Source organism: Salvelinus fontinalis, unplaced genomic scaffold (genome assembly GCF_029448725.1).
Source record: "Salvelinus fontinalis isolate EN_2023a unplaced genomic scaffold, ASM2944872v1 scaffold_0021, whole genome shotgun sequence".
NCBI lineage: Eukaryota > Metazoa > Chordata > Actinopteri > Salmoniformes > Salmonidae > Salvelinus > Salvelinus fontinalis.
In genome coordinates, this window is record NW_026600230.1 from 820,746 (window position 1) to 838,245 (window position 17,500).

Consider the following 17,500-nt stretch of genomic DNA (forward strand, 5'->3'; position numbering starts at 1 on the left):
TGGGGGAGACGGGCGCTGGGGGGAGACGGGCGCTGGGGGGGAGACGGGCGCTGGGGGGGAGACGGGTGTGTTAACCCTAACCTCCTGGTTCCTCAGCTGGTGGGCAGGAGGAGGCAATCAGCATATAATCATCATTGATTAGTTGAATCAGGGTCATATTCATTAGTGCACACTGTAGCAAAAAGCTTTGCAATGGAAAATAAAACAAAGTATTTCATATTGGACATGATCAGTTAGTCCCTCCCTGTTTCAGACGGCTTTGATAAGTTTGGTGCCAAAGGAATACGACCTGGGTGTTATAGAGCCCCACCGTGGAGGTGTCATCATACCCATAAAACCTAGCGTTCAAACAGGGAAATGGTTCCAATCTTTTTTCCACCATTCATTTTTCCCCATTGGGGATTTTAGAAACGTTTATAATAAGGGCTGTGTTTCGTGAAGACTTAACCCGGCGTGACGTTTTGATAACCGTGTAAATCTCTCTAGGACAAGGTGACTTTTATCAATATATTTGGCTCTATTTACTCTCAGATTTGAAAATGCTAATTAGCAGCAAAGTAGACATGCAAAACTACAAATCCCAGCATGCTCCTAAACGTCATCTCCAGCTAACACCTTTGCTAACAGATATTATATCAATTCAAAACTTGCACAAGACAGTTCACAGAATTGTCAATTTAAAGAAATTTAACCAATTTATTTACTCCTACATTGTTCTATGGGCTGGTCTGGTTTAATAACACCATTACATGACTAGTTAAATGTCTGGTTTAGTATAATAATACCATTACATGACTAGTTAAATGTCTGGTTTAGTATAATAATACCATTACATGACTAGTTAAATGTCTGGTTTAGTATAATAATACCATTACATGACTAGTTAAATGTCTGGTTTAGTTTAATAATACCATTACATGACTAGTTAAATGTCTGGTTTAGTATAATAATACCATTACATGACTAGTTAAATGTCTGGTTTAGTATAATAATACCATTACATGACTAGTTAAATGTCTGGTTTAGTATAATAATACCATTACATGACTAGGTAAATGTCTGGTTTAGTATATAACACCATTACATGACTAGTTAAATGTCTGGTTTAGTATAATAATACCATTACATGACTAGTTAAATGTCTGGTTTAGTATAATAATACCATTACATGACTAGGTAAATGTCTGGTTTAGTATATAACACCATTACATGACTAGTTAAATGTCTGGTTTAGTATATAACACCATTACATGACTAGTTAAATGTCTGGTTTAGTATATAACACCATTACATGACTAGTTAAATGTCTGGTTTAATAACACCATTACATGACTAGTTAAATGTCTGGTTTAGTATATAACACCATTACATGACTAGGTAAATGTCTGGTTTAGTATATAATACCATTACATGACTAGTTAAATGTCTGGTTTAGTATATAACACCATTACATGACTAGTTAAATGTCTGGTTTAGTATATAACACCATTACATGACTAGTTAAATGTCTGGTTTAGTATATAACACCATTACATGACTAGTTAAATGTCTGGTTTAGTATAATAATACCATTACATGACTAGGTAAATGTCTGGTTTAGTATATAACACCATTACATGACTAGGTAAATGTCTGGTTTAGTATATAACACCATTACATGACTAGTTAAATGTCTGGTTTAATAACACCATTACATGACTAGTTAAATGTCTGGTTTAGTATATAACACCATTACATGACTAGTTAAATGTCTGGTTTAGTATATAACACCATTACATGACTAGTTAAATGTCTGGTTTAGTATAATAATACCATTACATGACCAGTTAAATGTCTGGTTTAGTATATAACACCATTACATGACTAGTTAAATGTCTGGTTTAATAACACCATTACATGACTAGTTAAATGTCTGGTTTAGTATATAACACCATTACATGACTAGTTAAATGTCTGGTTTAGTATATAACACCATTACATGACTAGTTAAATGTCTGGTTTAGTATAATAATACCATTACATGACCAGTTAAATGTCTGGTTTAGTATAATAATACCATTACATGACTAGTTAAATGTCTGGTTTAGTATAATAATACCATTACATGACCAGTTAAATGTCTGGTTTAGTATAATAATACCATTACATGACTAGTTAAATGTCTGGTTTAGTTTAATAACACCATTACATGACTAGGTAAATGTCTGGTTTAGTATAATAATACCATTACATGACTAGTTAAATGTCTGGTTTAGTATAATAATACCATTACATGACTAGTTAAATGTCTGGTTTAATAACACCATTACATGACTAGTTAAATGTCTGGTTTAGTTTAATAACACCATTACATGACTAGTTAAATGTCTGGTTTAGTATATAACGCCATTACATGACTAGTTAAATGTCTGGTTTAGTATATAACACCATTACATGACTAGTTAAATGTCTGGTTTAGTTTAATAACACCATTACATGACTAGTTAAATGTCTGGTTTAGTTTAATAACACCATTACATGACTAGTTAAATGTCTGGTTTAGTATAATAATACCATTACATGACTAGTTAAATGTCTGGTTTAGTATAATAATACCATTACATGACTAGTTAAATGTCTGGTCTGGTTTAATAACACCATTCCATGACTAGTATCACTGGAAAGTGACATTCTGAGTGATAACGTAGAGGATTTTAATTCCTTATCCAACAGCTACAGTTTGGCTACACGTTGTCGTTTGAGTATCTACACTGACCTCCAGGATCCATTCGACGGAAAATCGGTCACAATGAAGGAGAACTTTGACCCCTGTAGTTCCCTACTCACCTCCGCAGTGACACAGTTCACCACCTCAACAAAGCAGTTGATCTCCTGGTCCAGTTTGGCACACTCCAGCATCATCCCCTCCAGCTTCTTCAGGACCGCATCATTCTCAGTTCCTGGAATAATAATACAAAATCATTCTAATCTTCTTTACTGTTGTTATGGTGACACAAGCTTCCAGATGGTAGACAGCATTCCATAGCTCTGTGTACTGTTGTTATGGTGACACAAGCTTCCAGATGGTAGACAGCATTCCATAGCTCTGTGTACTGTTGTTATGATGACACAAGCTTCCAGATGGTAGACAGCATTCCATAGCTCTGTATACTGTTGTTATGGTGACACAAGCTTCCAGATGGTAGACAGCATTCCATAGCTCTGTGTACTGTTGTTATGGTGACACAAGCTTCCAGATGGTAGACAGCATTCCATAGCTCTGTGTACTGTTGTTATGATGACACAAGCTTCCAGATGGTAGACAGCATTCCATAGCTCTGTGTACTGTTGTTATGGTGACACAAGCTTCCAGATGGTAGACAGCATTCCATAGCTCTGTATACTGTTGTTATGGTGACACAAGCTTCCAGATGGTAGACAGCATTCCATAGCTCTGTGTACTGTTGTTATGATGACACAAGCTTCCAGATGGTAGACAGCATTCCATAGCTCTGTGTACTGTTGTTATGGTGACACAAGCTTCCAGATGGTAGACAGCATTCCATAGCTCTGTGTACTGTTGTTATGGTGACACAAGCTTCCAGATGGTAGACAGCATTCCATAGGTCTGTGTACTGTTGTTATGGTGACACAAGCTTCCAGATGATAGACAGCATTCCATAGGTCTGTGTACTGTTGTTATGGTGACACAAGCTTCCAAATGGTAGACAGCATTCCATAGGTCTGTGTACTGTTGTTATGGTGACACAAGCTTCCAAATGGTAGACAGCATTCCATAGGTCTGTGTACTGTTGTTATGGTGACACAAGCTTCCAAATGGTAGACAGCATTCCATAGGTCTGTGTACTGTTGTTATGGTGACACAAGCTTCCAAATGGTAGACAGCATTCCATAGCTCTGTGTACTGTTGTTATGGTGACACAAGCTTCCAGATGGTAGACAGCATTCCATAGCTCTGTATACTGTTGTTATGGTGACACAAGCTTCCAAATGGTAGACAGCATTCCATAGCTCTGTGTACTGTTGTTATGGTGACACAAGCTTCCAAATGGTAGACAGCATTCCATAGGTCTGTGTACTGTTGTTATGGTGACACAAGCTTCCAAATGGTAGACAGCATTCCATAGGTCTGTGTACTGTTGTTATGGTGACACAAGCTTCCAAATGGTAGACAGCATTCCATAGGTCTGTGTACTGTTGTTATGGTGACACAAGCTTCCAAATGGTAGACAGCATTCCATAGCTCTGTGTACTGTTGTTATGGTGACACAAGCTTCCAGATGGTAGACAGCATTCCATAGCTCTGTATACTGTTGTTATGGTGACACAAGCTTCCAAATGGTAGACAGCATTCCATAGCTCTGTGTACTGTTGTTATGGTGACACAAGCTTCCAAATGGTAGACAGCATTCCATAGCTCTGTATACTGTTGTTATGGTGACACAAGCTTCCAGATGGTAGACAGCATTCCATAGCTCTGTATACTGTTGTTATGGTGACACAAGCTTCCAGATGATAGACAGCATTCCATAGCTCTGTATACTGTTGTTATGGTGACACAAGCTTCCAAATGGTAGACAGCATTCCATAGCTCTGTATACTGTTGTTATGGTGACACAAGCTTCCAAATGATAGAATGCCATCGCTCTCTGTCTTCTCTGTGCTTCGTAGAAATCTGAATTACTCCAAATTTGAAGTGCTTGAACTGGACAATTGTACAGGAGATTGACAGCTGTGTACCCAGGGATGAAAATGAAGCTATCCCGCGGCTAGTGATTTTCAGACCGGGCTAGTAGAAAATGTGTCCAACTAGACTGCTAGCTAGTGCTTTTCAGACCGAGCTAGTAGGAAATGTGTCCAACTAGCCCGCTGGCTAGTGCTTTTCAGACCAGGCTAGTAGAAAATGTGTCCAACTAGCCGGCTGGCTAGTGCTTTTCAGACCGAGCTAGTAGAAAATGTGTCCAACTAGCCCACTGGCTAGTGCTTTTCAGACCAGGCTAGTAGAAAATGTGTCCAACTAGCCGGCTGGCTAGTGCTTTTCAGACCGAGCTAGTAGAAAATGTGTCCAACTAGCCGGCTGGCTAGTGCTTTTCAGACCGGGCTAGTAGAAAATGTGTCCAACTAGCCCGCTGGCTAGTGCTTTTCAGACCGGGCTAGTAGAAAATGTGTCCAACTAGCCGGCTGGCTAGTGCTTTTCAGACCAGGCTAGTAGAAAATGTGTCCAACTAGCCGGCTGGCTAGTGCTTTTCAGACCGGGCTAGTAGAAAATGTGTCCAACTAGCCCGCTGGCTAGTGCTTTTCAGACCGGGCTAGTAGAAAATGTGTCCAACTAGCCCGCTGGCTAGTGCTTTTCAGACCGGGCTAGTAGAAAATGTGTCCAACTAGCCCGCTGGCTAGTGCTTTTCAGACCGGGCTAGTAGAAAATGTGTCCAACTAGCCGGCTGGCTAGTGCTTTTCAGACCGAGCTAGTAGAAAATGTGTCCAACTAGACTGCTAGCTAGTGCTTTTCAGACCGGACTAGTAGAAAATGTGTCCAACTAGCCCGCTGGCTAGCGAGATTTAACATTTTCAAATATCACCCGGAACAGATTTTTGACCTGGGCTAGTAAAAATGTCAATATACCAAAATCCTCAAGTTACATTCTTGTGTGTACCGCTCCACTTCCTAGTTCAGTCCGTCCGTCCGTCCGTCAGTCCCATTGACTATATACACAAAGAGCCTGTCCAGTGAGAAGGATTCGACAAAGATATTATCAGCACAGTAAAGTGTCTCTCTGATAGAGATGTGCTATTAACCCACCTGCTGTTTCTGCCACGTCCAGAGCCACGTCTGTCACAATGTCCATCCCTGTTCCAATATCTGTCTGACATGTTTTCAGACTAGACAGTGTGGAGTGGACTGCACTCAAGGACATGTTGAAATTTAAAACATGAAAGTATCTGAAACAAGAGATGTAAGTTGTTAGAATATTAGGGCCCTGTGTTTTGGTTAATCATGTTTGATCACATGACATTGGGTTTTTAACCTTTATTTAAAAGATTTTTCATCAAACGGTCCTCTTTCTTTTCATGTCAGATGGTCCGGCAACATCCTCAGACAATTGCTTTCATTTTTATTCTAATTCAAATTTCTAGAAAAGGCTTAAAATAAAAAGGTTACATTCCAGGTCATGTTAATGAATCATGTTAATGAATAGCTCATTATAATGAATCAACCAAAACACAGAGACCTAGTTATAATGAATCAACCAAAACACAGGGTCCTAGTTATAATGAATCAACCAAAACACAGGGACCTAGTTATAATGAATCAACCAAAACATTTACATTTACATTTAAGTCATTTAGCAGACGCTCTTATCCAGAGCGACTTACAAATTGGAAAGTTCATACATATTCATCCTGGTCCCCCCGTGGGAATTGAACCCTGGTCCCCCCGTGGGAATTGAACCCACAACCCTGGCGTTGCAAGCGCCATGCTCTACCAACTGAGCCACACGGGACCACAAACCAAAACACAGGGACCTAGTTATAATGAATCAACCAAAACACAGGGACCTAGTTATAATGAATCAACATGATTAACCAAAACACAGGGACCTAGTTATAATGAACCAACATGATCAACCAAAACACAGGGACCTAGTTATAATGAACCAACATGATCAACCAAAACACAGGGACCTAGTTATAATGAACCAACACGATTAACCAAAACACAGGGACCTAGTTATAATGAATCAACCAAAACACAGGGTCCTAGTTATAATGAATTAAAATGATTAACCAAAACACAGGGACCTAGTTATAATGAATCAACATGATCAACCAAAACACAGGGACCTAGTTATAATGAATCAACCAAAACACAGGGACCTAGTTATAATGGATCAACATGATCAACCAAAACACAGGGACCTAGTTATAATGAATCAACCAAAACACAGGGACCTAGTTATAATGAATCAACCAAAACACAGGGTCCTAGTTATAATGAATCAACATGATTAAACCAAAACACAGGGACCTAGTTATAATGAATCAACATGATTAAACCAAAACACAGGGACCTAGTTATAATGAATCAACCAAAACACAGGGACCTAGTTATAATGAATCAACATGATTAACCAAAACACAGGGACCTAGTTATAATGGATCAACATGATCAAACAAAACACAGGGACCTAGTTATAATGAATCAACCAAAACACAGGGTCCTAGTTATAATGAATCAACATGATTAAACCAAAACACAGGGTCCTAGTTATAATGAATCAACCAAAACACAGGGTCCTAGTTATAATGGATCAACCAAAACACAGGGTCCTAGTTATAATGGATCAACATGATTAACCAAAACACAGGGTCCTAGTTATAATGAATCAACCAAAACACAGGGTCCTAGTTATAATGAATCAACATGATTAAACCAAAACACAGGGTCCTAGTTATAATGAATCAACCAAAACACAGGGTCCTGGTTATAATGAATCAACCAAAACACAGGGTCCTAGTTATAATGAATCAACATGATTAAACCAAAACACAGGGTCCTAGTTATAATGAATCAACCAAAACACAGGGTCCTAGTTATAATGGATCAACCAAAACACAGGGTCCTAGTTATAATGAATCAACACGATTAACCAAAACACAGGGACCTAGTTATAATGAATCAACCAAAACACAGGGACCTAGTTATAATGAATCAACATGATTAACCAAAACACAGGGACCTAGTTATAATGAACCAACATGATCAACCAAAACACAGGGACCTAGTTATAATGAACCAACATGATCAACCAAAACACAGGGACCTAGTTATAATGAACCAACACGATTAACCAAAACACAGGGACCTAGTTATAATGAATCAACCAAAACACAGGGTCCTAGTTATAATGAATTAAAATGATTAACCAAAACACAGGGACCTAGTTATAATGAATCAACATGATCAACCAAAACACAGGGACCTAGTTATAATGAATCAACCAAAACACAGGGACCTAGTTATAATGGATCAACATGATCAACCAAAACACAGGGACCTAGTTATAATGAATCAACCAAAACACAGGGACCTAGTTATAATGAATCAACCAAAACACAGGGTCCTAGTTATAATGAATCAACATGATTAAACCAAAACACAGGGACCTAGTTATAATGAATCAACATGATTAAACCAAAACACAGGGACCTAGTTATAATGAATCAACCAAAACACAGGGACCTAGTTATAATGAATCAACATGATTAACCAAAACACAGGGACCTAGTTATAATGGATCAACATGATCAAACAAAACACAGGGACCTAGTTATAATGAATCAACCAAAACACAGGGTCCTAGTTATAATGAATCAACATGATTAAACCAAAACACAGGGTCCTAGTTATAATGAATCAACCAAAACACAGGGTCCTAGTTATAATGGATCAACCAAAACACAGGGTCCTAGTTATAATGGATCAACATGATTAACCAAAACACAGGGTCCTAGTTATAATGAATCAACCAAAACACAGGGTCCTAGTTATAATGAATCAACATGATTAAACCAAAACACAGGGTCCTAGTTATAATGAATCAACCAAAACACAGGGTCCTGGTTATAATGAATCAACCAAAACACAGGGTCCTAGTTATAATGAATCAACATGATTAAACCAAAACACAGGGTCCTAGTTATAATGAATCAACCAAAACACAGGGTCCTAGTTATAATGGATCAACCAAAACACAGGGTCCTAGTTATAATGAATCAACACGATTAACCAAAACACAGGGACCTAGTTATAATGAATCAACCAAAACACAGGGACCTAGTTATAATGAATCAACATGATTAACCAAAACACAGGGACCTAGTTATAATGAACCAACATGATCAACCAAAACACAGGGACCTAGTTATAATGAACCAACATGATCAACCAAAACACAGGGACCTAGTTATAATGAACCAACACGATTAACCAAAACACAGGGACCTAGTTATAATGAATCAACCAAAACACAGGGTCCTAGTTATAATGAATTAAAATGATTAACCAAAACACAGGGACCTAGTTATAATGAATCAACATGATCAACCAAAACACAGGGACCTAGTTATAATGAATCAACCAAAACACAGGGACCTAGTTATAATGGATCAACATGATCAACCAAAACACAGGGACCTAGTTATAATGAATCAACCAAAACACAGGGACCTAGTTATAATGAATCAACCAAAACACAGGGTCCTAGTTATAATGAATCAACATGATTAAACCAAAACACAGGGACCTAGTTATAATGAATCAACATGATTAAACCAAAACACAGGGACCTAGTTATAATGAATCAACCAAAACACAGGGACCTAGTTATAATGAATCAACATGATTAACCAAAACACAGGGACCTAGTTATAATGGATCAACATGATCAAACAAAACACAGGGACCTAGTTATAATGAATCAACCAAAACACAGGGTCCTAGTTATAATGAATCAACATGATTAAACCAAAACACAGGGTCCTAGTTATAATGAATCAACCAAAACACAGGGTCCTAGTTATAATGGATCAACCAAAACACAGGGTCCTAGTTATAATGGATCAACATGATTAACCAAAACACAGGGTCCTAGTTATAATGAATCAACCAAAACACAGGGTCCTAGTTATAATGAATCAACATGATTAAACCAAAACACAGGGTCCTAGTTATAATGAATCAACCAAAACACAGGGTCCTGGTTATAATGAATCAACCAAAACACAGGGTCCTAGTTATAATGAATCAACATGATTAAACCAAAACACAGGGTCCTAGTTATAATGAATCAACCAAAACACAGGGTCCTAGTTATAATGGATCAACCAAAACACAGGGTCCTAGTTATAATGAATCAACACGATTAACCAAAACACAGGGTCCTAGTTATAATGAATCAACCAAAACACAGGGACCTAGTTATAATGGATCAACATGATTAACCAAAACACAGGGTCCTAGTTATAATGAATCAACCAAAACACAGGGTCCTAGTTATAATGAATCAACATGATTAAACCAAAACACAGGGACCTAGTTATAATGAATCAACATGATTAAACCAAAACACAGGGACCTAGTTATAATGAATCAACCAAAACACAGGGACCTAGTTATAATGAATCAACATGATTAACCAAAACACAGGGACCTAGTTATAATGGATCAACATGATCAAACAAAACACAGGGACCTAGTTATAATGAATCAACCAAAACACAGGGTCCTAGTTATAATGAATCAACATGATTAAACCAAAACACAGGGTCCTAGTTATAATGAATCAACCAAAACACAGGGTCCTAGTTATAATGGATCAACCAAAACACAGGGTCCTAGTTATAATGGATCAACATGATTAACCAAAACACAGGGTCCTAGTTATAATGAATCAACCAAAACACAGGGTCCTAGTTATAATGAATCAACATGATTAAACCAAAACACAGGGTCCTAGTTATAATGAATCAACCAAAACACAGGGTCCTGGTTATAATGAATCAACCAAAACACAGGGTCCTAGTTATAATGAATCAACATGATTAAACCAAAACACAGGGTCCTAGTTATAATGAATCAACCAAAACACAGGGTCCTAGTTATAATGGATCAACCAAAACACAGGGTCCTAGTTATAATGAATCAACACGATTAACCAAAACACAGGGTCCTAGTTATAATGAATCAACCAAAACACAGGGACCTAGTTATAATGGATCAACATGATTAACCAAAACACAGGGTCCTAGTTATAATGAATCAACCAAAACACAGGGTCCTAGTTATAATGAATCAACATGATTAAACCAAAACACAGGGTCCTAGTTATAATGAATCAACATGATTAAACCAAAACACAGGGTCCTAGTTATAATGAATCAACCAAAACACAGGGTCCTGGTTATAATGAATCAACATGATTAACCAAAACACAGGGTCCTAGTTATAATGAATCAACCAAAACACAGGGTCCTAGTTATAATGAATCAACATGATTAAACCAAAACACAGGGTCCTAGTTATAATGAATCAACCAAAACACAGGGTCCTAGTTATAATGGATCAACCAAAACACAGGGTCCTAGTTATAATGAATCAACACGATTAACCAAAACACAGGGTCCTAGTTATAATGAATCAACCAAAACACAGGGACCTAGTTATAATGGATCAACATGATTAACCAAAACACAGGGTCCTAGTTATAATGAATCAACACGATTAACCAAAACACAGGGACCTAGTTATAATGAATCAACCAAAACACAGGGTCCTAGTTATAATGAATTAACATGATCAACCAAAACACAGGGTCCTAGTTATAATGAATCAACATGATCAACCAAAACACAGGGTCCTAGTTATAATGAATCAACACGATTAACCAAAACACAGGGACCTAGTTATAATGAATCAACACGATTAACCAAAACACAGGGTCCTAGTTATAATGAATCAACCAAAACACAGGGACCTAGTTATAATGAATCAACCAAAACACAGGGTCCTAGTTATAATGAATCAACATGATCAACCAAAACACAGGGTCCTAGTTATAATGAATCAACACGATTAACCAAAACACGATTAACTAAAATAATAACCTGCATACGGTCACAAAACAAGTTATCTGTAGCTACCTTCAGGTTGAATCCACGTATCACCAACAAGTGCACTGACTAGCTATGTATGTTGATATCTGGCTAGCCGGCTAACGTTACGTTAAAATCACTAACTATGGCTAAGCAAGAATGCCAATAAATAGCTCGCTAACCTCACGACTTTCCTCGCTGGGATATTGAGGTTGTAGACGTGTTCTTTAATGTGTTGGTGCCTAAATAAGAGAATATACTAAACAACTTTAGCTGCATAAAAGTACCGGGAAAAGTTTGTTGTTGCTACCTTTTCCGGTTTCTCTTGAGGCGGTCTCATCTTCTTCTTCGATGGGGTTTAACGGCGGTTGGCATCCAATGTTAATGATGCATTACCGCCACCAGCTGGACGGGGTATTGAATAAGAAACTAACAAACAAAAACGTTTCAGGAAAGCGGGAAACGATATCATACAAAATAAAAAACATCAGCAAAAAAAAATATATATATATATATATTTATTAATCATACTTAGTCAATCACAGTCCACTCCAAAATACTTCCCTGCACAGGCGCAGGGGCCTGTGATTGGGCTACATTAACCGATGTGGTCTAATCTTGAGGCCATCCTTCCAAATCTCAACTCATAATATGTAATTAAAATGAGGAATATGACTTCTAGAAATGGTATATCTATACATAATGTGTCATTAAGATGAGGAATATGACTTCTAGAAATGGTATATCTATACATAATGTATCATTACAATGAGGAATATGACTTCTAGGAATGGTATATCTATACATAATGTATCATTAAGATAAGGAATATAACTTCTATAAATGGTATATCTATACATAATGTATCATTAAGATGAGGAATATGACTCCTAGAAATGGTATATCTATACATAATGTGTCATTAAGATGAGGACTATAACTTCTAGAAATGGTATATCTATACATAATGTATCATTAAAATGAGGAATATAACTTCTAGAAATTGTATATCTATACATAATGTGTCATTAAGATGAGGAATATAACTTCTAGAAATGGTATATCTATACATAATGTGTCATTAAGATGAAGAATATAACTTCTAGAAATTGTATATCTATACATAATGTATCATTAAAATGAGGAATATAACTTCTAGAAATTATATATCTATACATAATGTGTCATTAAGATGAGGAATATAACTTCTAGAAATGGTATATCTATACATAATGTGTCATTAAGATGAGGAATATAACTTCTAGAAATTGTATATCTATACATAATGTGTCATTACTGTTGCATTAGATGCATCTGATAATAACATCCACTTCGCTGTGATGCGGCTGGAAATGGATTGATTTAAAGAAAGAGAGCACAAACTCCATACCTGATGCACATTCTCAAATGATTCATAACAATAAAGAGCAATATTCATCAATGCTGCTGGAATAAAGGGGGCATGTAACGCAGGTAACCCCTGTACCCACACAGACACTAGACACCAAGTCAGGTAACCCCTGTACCCACACAGACACCAAGTCAGGTAACCCCTGTACCCACACAGACACCAAGTCAGGTAGCCACACAGACACTAGACACTTGCCTGTAGCCACACAGACACTAGACACTTGTCAGTTAACCCCTGTACCCACACAGACACTAGACACCAAGTCAGGTAACCCCTGTACCCACACAGATACTAGACACCAAGTCAGGAAACCCCTGTACCCACACAGACACTTGACACCAAGTCAGGTAACCCCTGTACCCACACAGACACTAGACACCAAGTCAGGAAACCCCTGTACCCACACAGACACTTGACACCAAGTCAGGTAACCCCTGTACCCACACAGACACCAAGTCAGGTAACCCCTGTACCCACACAGATACTAGACACCAAGTCAGGTAACCCCTGTACCCACACAGACACCAAGTCAGGTAACCCCTGTACCCACACAGACACCAAGTCAGGTAACCCCTGTACCCACACAGACACCAAGTCAGGTAACCCCTGTACCCACACAGACACCAAGTCAGGTAACCCCTGTACCCACACAGACACCAAGTCAGGTAACACCTGTACCCACACAGACACCAAGTCAGGTAACCCCTGTACCCACACAGACACCAAGTCAGGTAACCCCTGTACCCACACAGATACTAGACACCAAGTCAGGTAACCCCTGTACCCACACAGACACCAAGTCAGGTAACCCCTGTACCCACACAGACACCAAGTCAGGTAACCCCTGTACCCACACAGACACCAAGTCAGGTAACCCCTGTACCCACACAGACACCAAGTCAGGTAACCCCTGTACCCACACAGACACCAAGTCAGGTAACACCTGTACCCACACAGACACCAAGTCAGGGACTTTGTCTAAACCTCAAGTAACTAGACCACATCTATTAGTTACCATGTTGTTATGTTGAACAGATTCACATCTGGTATTCGAGTGCATACCAATCATTCCCCTTCGTGGTTTTATTTCTGTGTTCAGCATCTCAGGAGACAAGAGAAAGGACTGAGAACACCACTGTCCAAGCGACCTGTATTGAATTAAAACGGGAGAGACTGGGAGGTAAGCTTCCACTTCACATGCTGGTGATGACTTCTAGTTTTGTCCACATTTTGCCTGTTTTTTTATAACATGAACTAGGTTGATGCTATTGAATGATTTAATTTTATAAAAGATTATACAGAATGTCACACCAGCTATAGTATGATTAGGAATCTATTAGGATCCACATTATATGATATAGCAACGTGGTGCTCGACTGCACAGTTTATGACGTGGCACGCAACCATTGGCTGTGTTCCTCTGCTCAGACGCACGCCAGATCTTACAACGCCTGGATAGGTAGTTAACGTATCAGCTAACCACATCATCTGATATAGTCACCTGATACCTAGATAGGTAGTTAACGTATCAGCTAACCACATCATCTGATATAGTCACCTGATACCTGGATAGGTAGTTAACGTATCAGCTAACCCACATCATCTGATACCTGGATAGGTAGTTAACGTATCAGCTAACCACATCATCTGATATAGTCACCTGATACCTGGATAGGTAGTTAACCACATCACCTGATACCTGGATAGGTAGTTAACGTATCAGCTAACCCACATCATATGATATATTCATCTGGTGCCCGGAGGCTCAGTCTATGATGTGGCACACAACCATTGGTCGATGCAATACCTGCTCATGTAGTCGGGCAAGATCTGGACCAATGAATCCAGTCTCATTGAAGAAGGAGGAAGTACAGCCAGACATTCCTTCAAAATAAAAGACACCCAAACTACTGTAAATTGCTTGGATTTTAAAATGTTTTTTTTAAAGTTCTGTAACATGAAATAAAAATAAAAAAATCAACAAAATGATATACCATTAGATTTATTCAAAGCTTATTTTGTATTTAATTAATGACATATTACCACAGTGACATTATACCAAAGTTGGTAGCACGTGATGTTATTAAAAACCATTAAACTATTTACAGTGTTACTAAAGCATTAGCACATTAAAGGTCATTACGCAACCAAGAGATTAATTAAAGTCAAAATAAATGAATGAACAGAAAGTTAAAGGAAGAGGCCTTTATCCAGATCTTCACAGGACTGTCCTGAACTCGAGGCCTTTAATCCAGATCTTCACAGGACTGTCCTGAACTCGAGGCCTTTAATCCAGATCTTCACAGGACTGTCCTGAACTCGAGGCCTTTAATCCAGATCTTCACAGGACTGTCCTGAACTCGAGGCCTTTAATCCAGATCTTCACAGGACTGTCCTGAACTCGGGGCCTTTATCCAGATCTTCACAGGACTGTCCTGAACTCGGGGCCTTTAATCCAGATCTTCACAGGACTGTCCTGAACTCGAGGCTTTAATCCAGATCTTCACAGGACTGTCCTGAACTCAAGGCTTTAATCCAGATCTTCACAGGACTGTCCTGAACTCGAGGCCTTTAATCCAGATCTTCACAGGACTGTCCTGAACTCGGGGCCTTTATCCAGATCTTCACAGGACTGTCCTGAACTCGAGGCCTTTATCCAGATCTTCACAGGACTGTCCTGAACTCGTCGAAGATGAAACTTGGCACGTGGGCCTCGGCCACCTTTAAAGACAGAACAACAACAACAGATTATTATACGCATGTAAAATATAATCCTCCAGATAAATATCTATAGCATTTTTTTTTTCATGGGTGCTGTTGCTAATCCTAATCTAATCCAATCCTAATCTAATCCAATCCTAATCGAATCCTAATCTAATCTAATCCAATCCTAATCCAATCCTAATCCAATCGAATCCTAATCGAATCCTAATCAAATCCTAATCTAAATCCTAATCTAATCTAATCCTAATCTAATCCTAATCCTAATCCTAATCCTAATCCTAATCCTACCTTGCGAGGCAGTTTGGTGTATCGTACGTAATCTTCCAGAAACATCAGAGCTCCTACCACATCGGACGGCATGTCCGGGATCTTCTGACTGTAAAATAATGATTTACCCAAAATCTCAATTTCATTGAATTTGAAGAATATAATCCACATATAATAACACAGTGATCCACAAAATGTACTTAAATTTTATCATTCAAATTGTATTTATACAGATTAGATCTATAGAGATAACGTTTGGAGCTGTTTGAAATAGCAGCCTTAGGCAACGTTACAACACGAGCACTACATGTATTATACATAAATATTTTTTTTAAACATTTTTACATTTTAGTCATTTAGCAGACGCTCTTATCCAGAGCGACTTACAGTAGAGTGCATACATTTTATTACATTTTACATACTGAGACAAGGATATCCCTACCGGTCAAACCCTCCCTATCCCGGACGACGCTATGCCAATTGTGCGTCGCCCCACGGACCTCCTGGTTGCGGCCGGCTGCGACAGAGCCTGGGCGCGAACCCAGCCCAGCCTGGGCGCGAACCCAGAGACTCTGGTGGCGCAGCTAGCACTGCGATGCAGTGCCCTAGACCACTGCGCCACCCGGGAGGACTTTACTGTGATATCTGACTTTACTGTGATATCACTGTCACGTTCTTAAAATGTATGTGTATTTGTGAGGTTTTTAAACTGGCAGATTAAAAAAAATCCAATCAATCAATCAATCAATAGGACACGTACCTGGTGCACTGTTCCATGACAGAGCGTATGACTTGGCCAATGAGAGCCAGGAACTGCTCTGTGTATCTGGAGTGGAACTGTTTGAGTAGAGTGAGAAGGCCGAGAACCAGAGGAGACCAGTCTACCGGGTCGGTGGCTTTCCTGCACGTCATCCCTGGACAAATAGGAGAATACAGCCAATCACATGGTGGGACACGCTCAACATGGGGTCAGGACCGGCCAATCACCTGGTGGGACACGCTCAACATGGGGTCAGGACCGGCCAATCACATGGTGGGACACGCTCAACATGGGGTCAGGACCGGCCAATCACATGGTGGGACACGCTCAATATGGGTCAGGACCGGCCAATCACATGGTGGGACACGCTCAACATGGGGTCAGGACCGGCCAATCACATGGTGGGACACGCTCAACATGGGGTCAGGACCGGCCAATCACATGGTGGGGACACACGCTCAACATGGGGTCAGGACCGGCCAATCACATGGTGGGACACGCTCAACATGGGTCAGGACCGGCCAATCATATGGTGGACACATTCAACATGGGTCAGGACCAGCCAATCACATGGTGGGACACGCTGAACATGGGTCACAACTAGCCAATCACATGGTGGGACACACTCAACATGGGTCAGGACCAGCCAATCACATGGTGGGACACACTCAACATGGATCAGGACC

General features: G+C 39.2%; 2 protein-coding genes across 2 annotated transcripts in view; both read right to left on the reverse strand.

Moving 5' to 3' along the window:
• LOC129842171 (E3 SUMO-protein ligase NSE2-like) overlaps positions 1–12,001 on the reverse strand; it is a 24,611-nt gene extending 12,610 nt beyond the window's left edge. Inside the window, exons 1-3 of the mRNA XM_055910598.1 lie at positions 11,940–12,001; positions 5,801–5,940; positions 2,827–2,939 (exon numbers count right to left, since the gene is read on the reverse strand). Coding sequence (XP_055766573.1) covers positions 2,827–2,939; positions 5,801–5,940; positions 11,940–11,992 — 306 coding nt within the window. The 5' untranslated portion in view covers positions 11,993–12,001. The remainder of the gene's footprint in view (positions 1–2,826; positions 2,940–5,800; positions 5,941–11,939) is intronic.
• Positions 12,002–15,049: 3,048 nt separating this feature from the next.
• Positions 15,050–17,500, reverse strand: part of LOC129842167 (WASH complex subunit 5-like) — a 62,047-nt gene continuing 59,596 nt past the window's right edge. The window contains exons 23-25 of the mRNA XM_055910592.1: positions 16,815–16,968; positions 16,076–16,163; positions 15,050–15,784 (exon numbers count right to left, since the gene is read on the reverse strand). Of these exons, the coding sequence (XP_055766567.1) occupies positions 15,728–15,784; positions 16,076–16,163; positions 16,815–16,968 (299 nt within the window). The 3' untranslated portion in view covers positions 15,050–15,727. The remainder of the gene's footprint in view (positions 15,785–16,075; positions 16,164–16,814; positions 16,969–17,500) is intronic.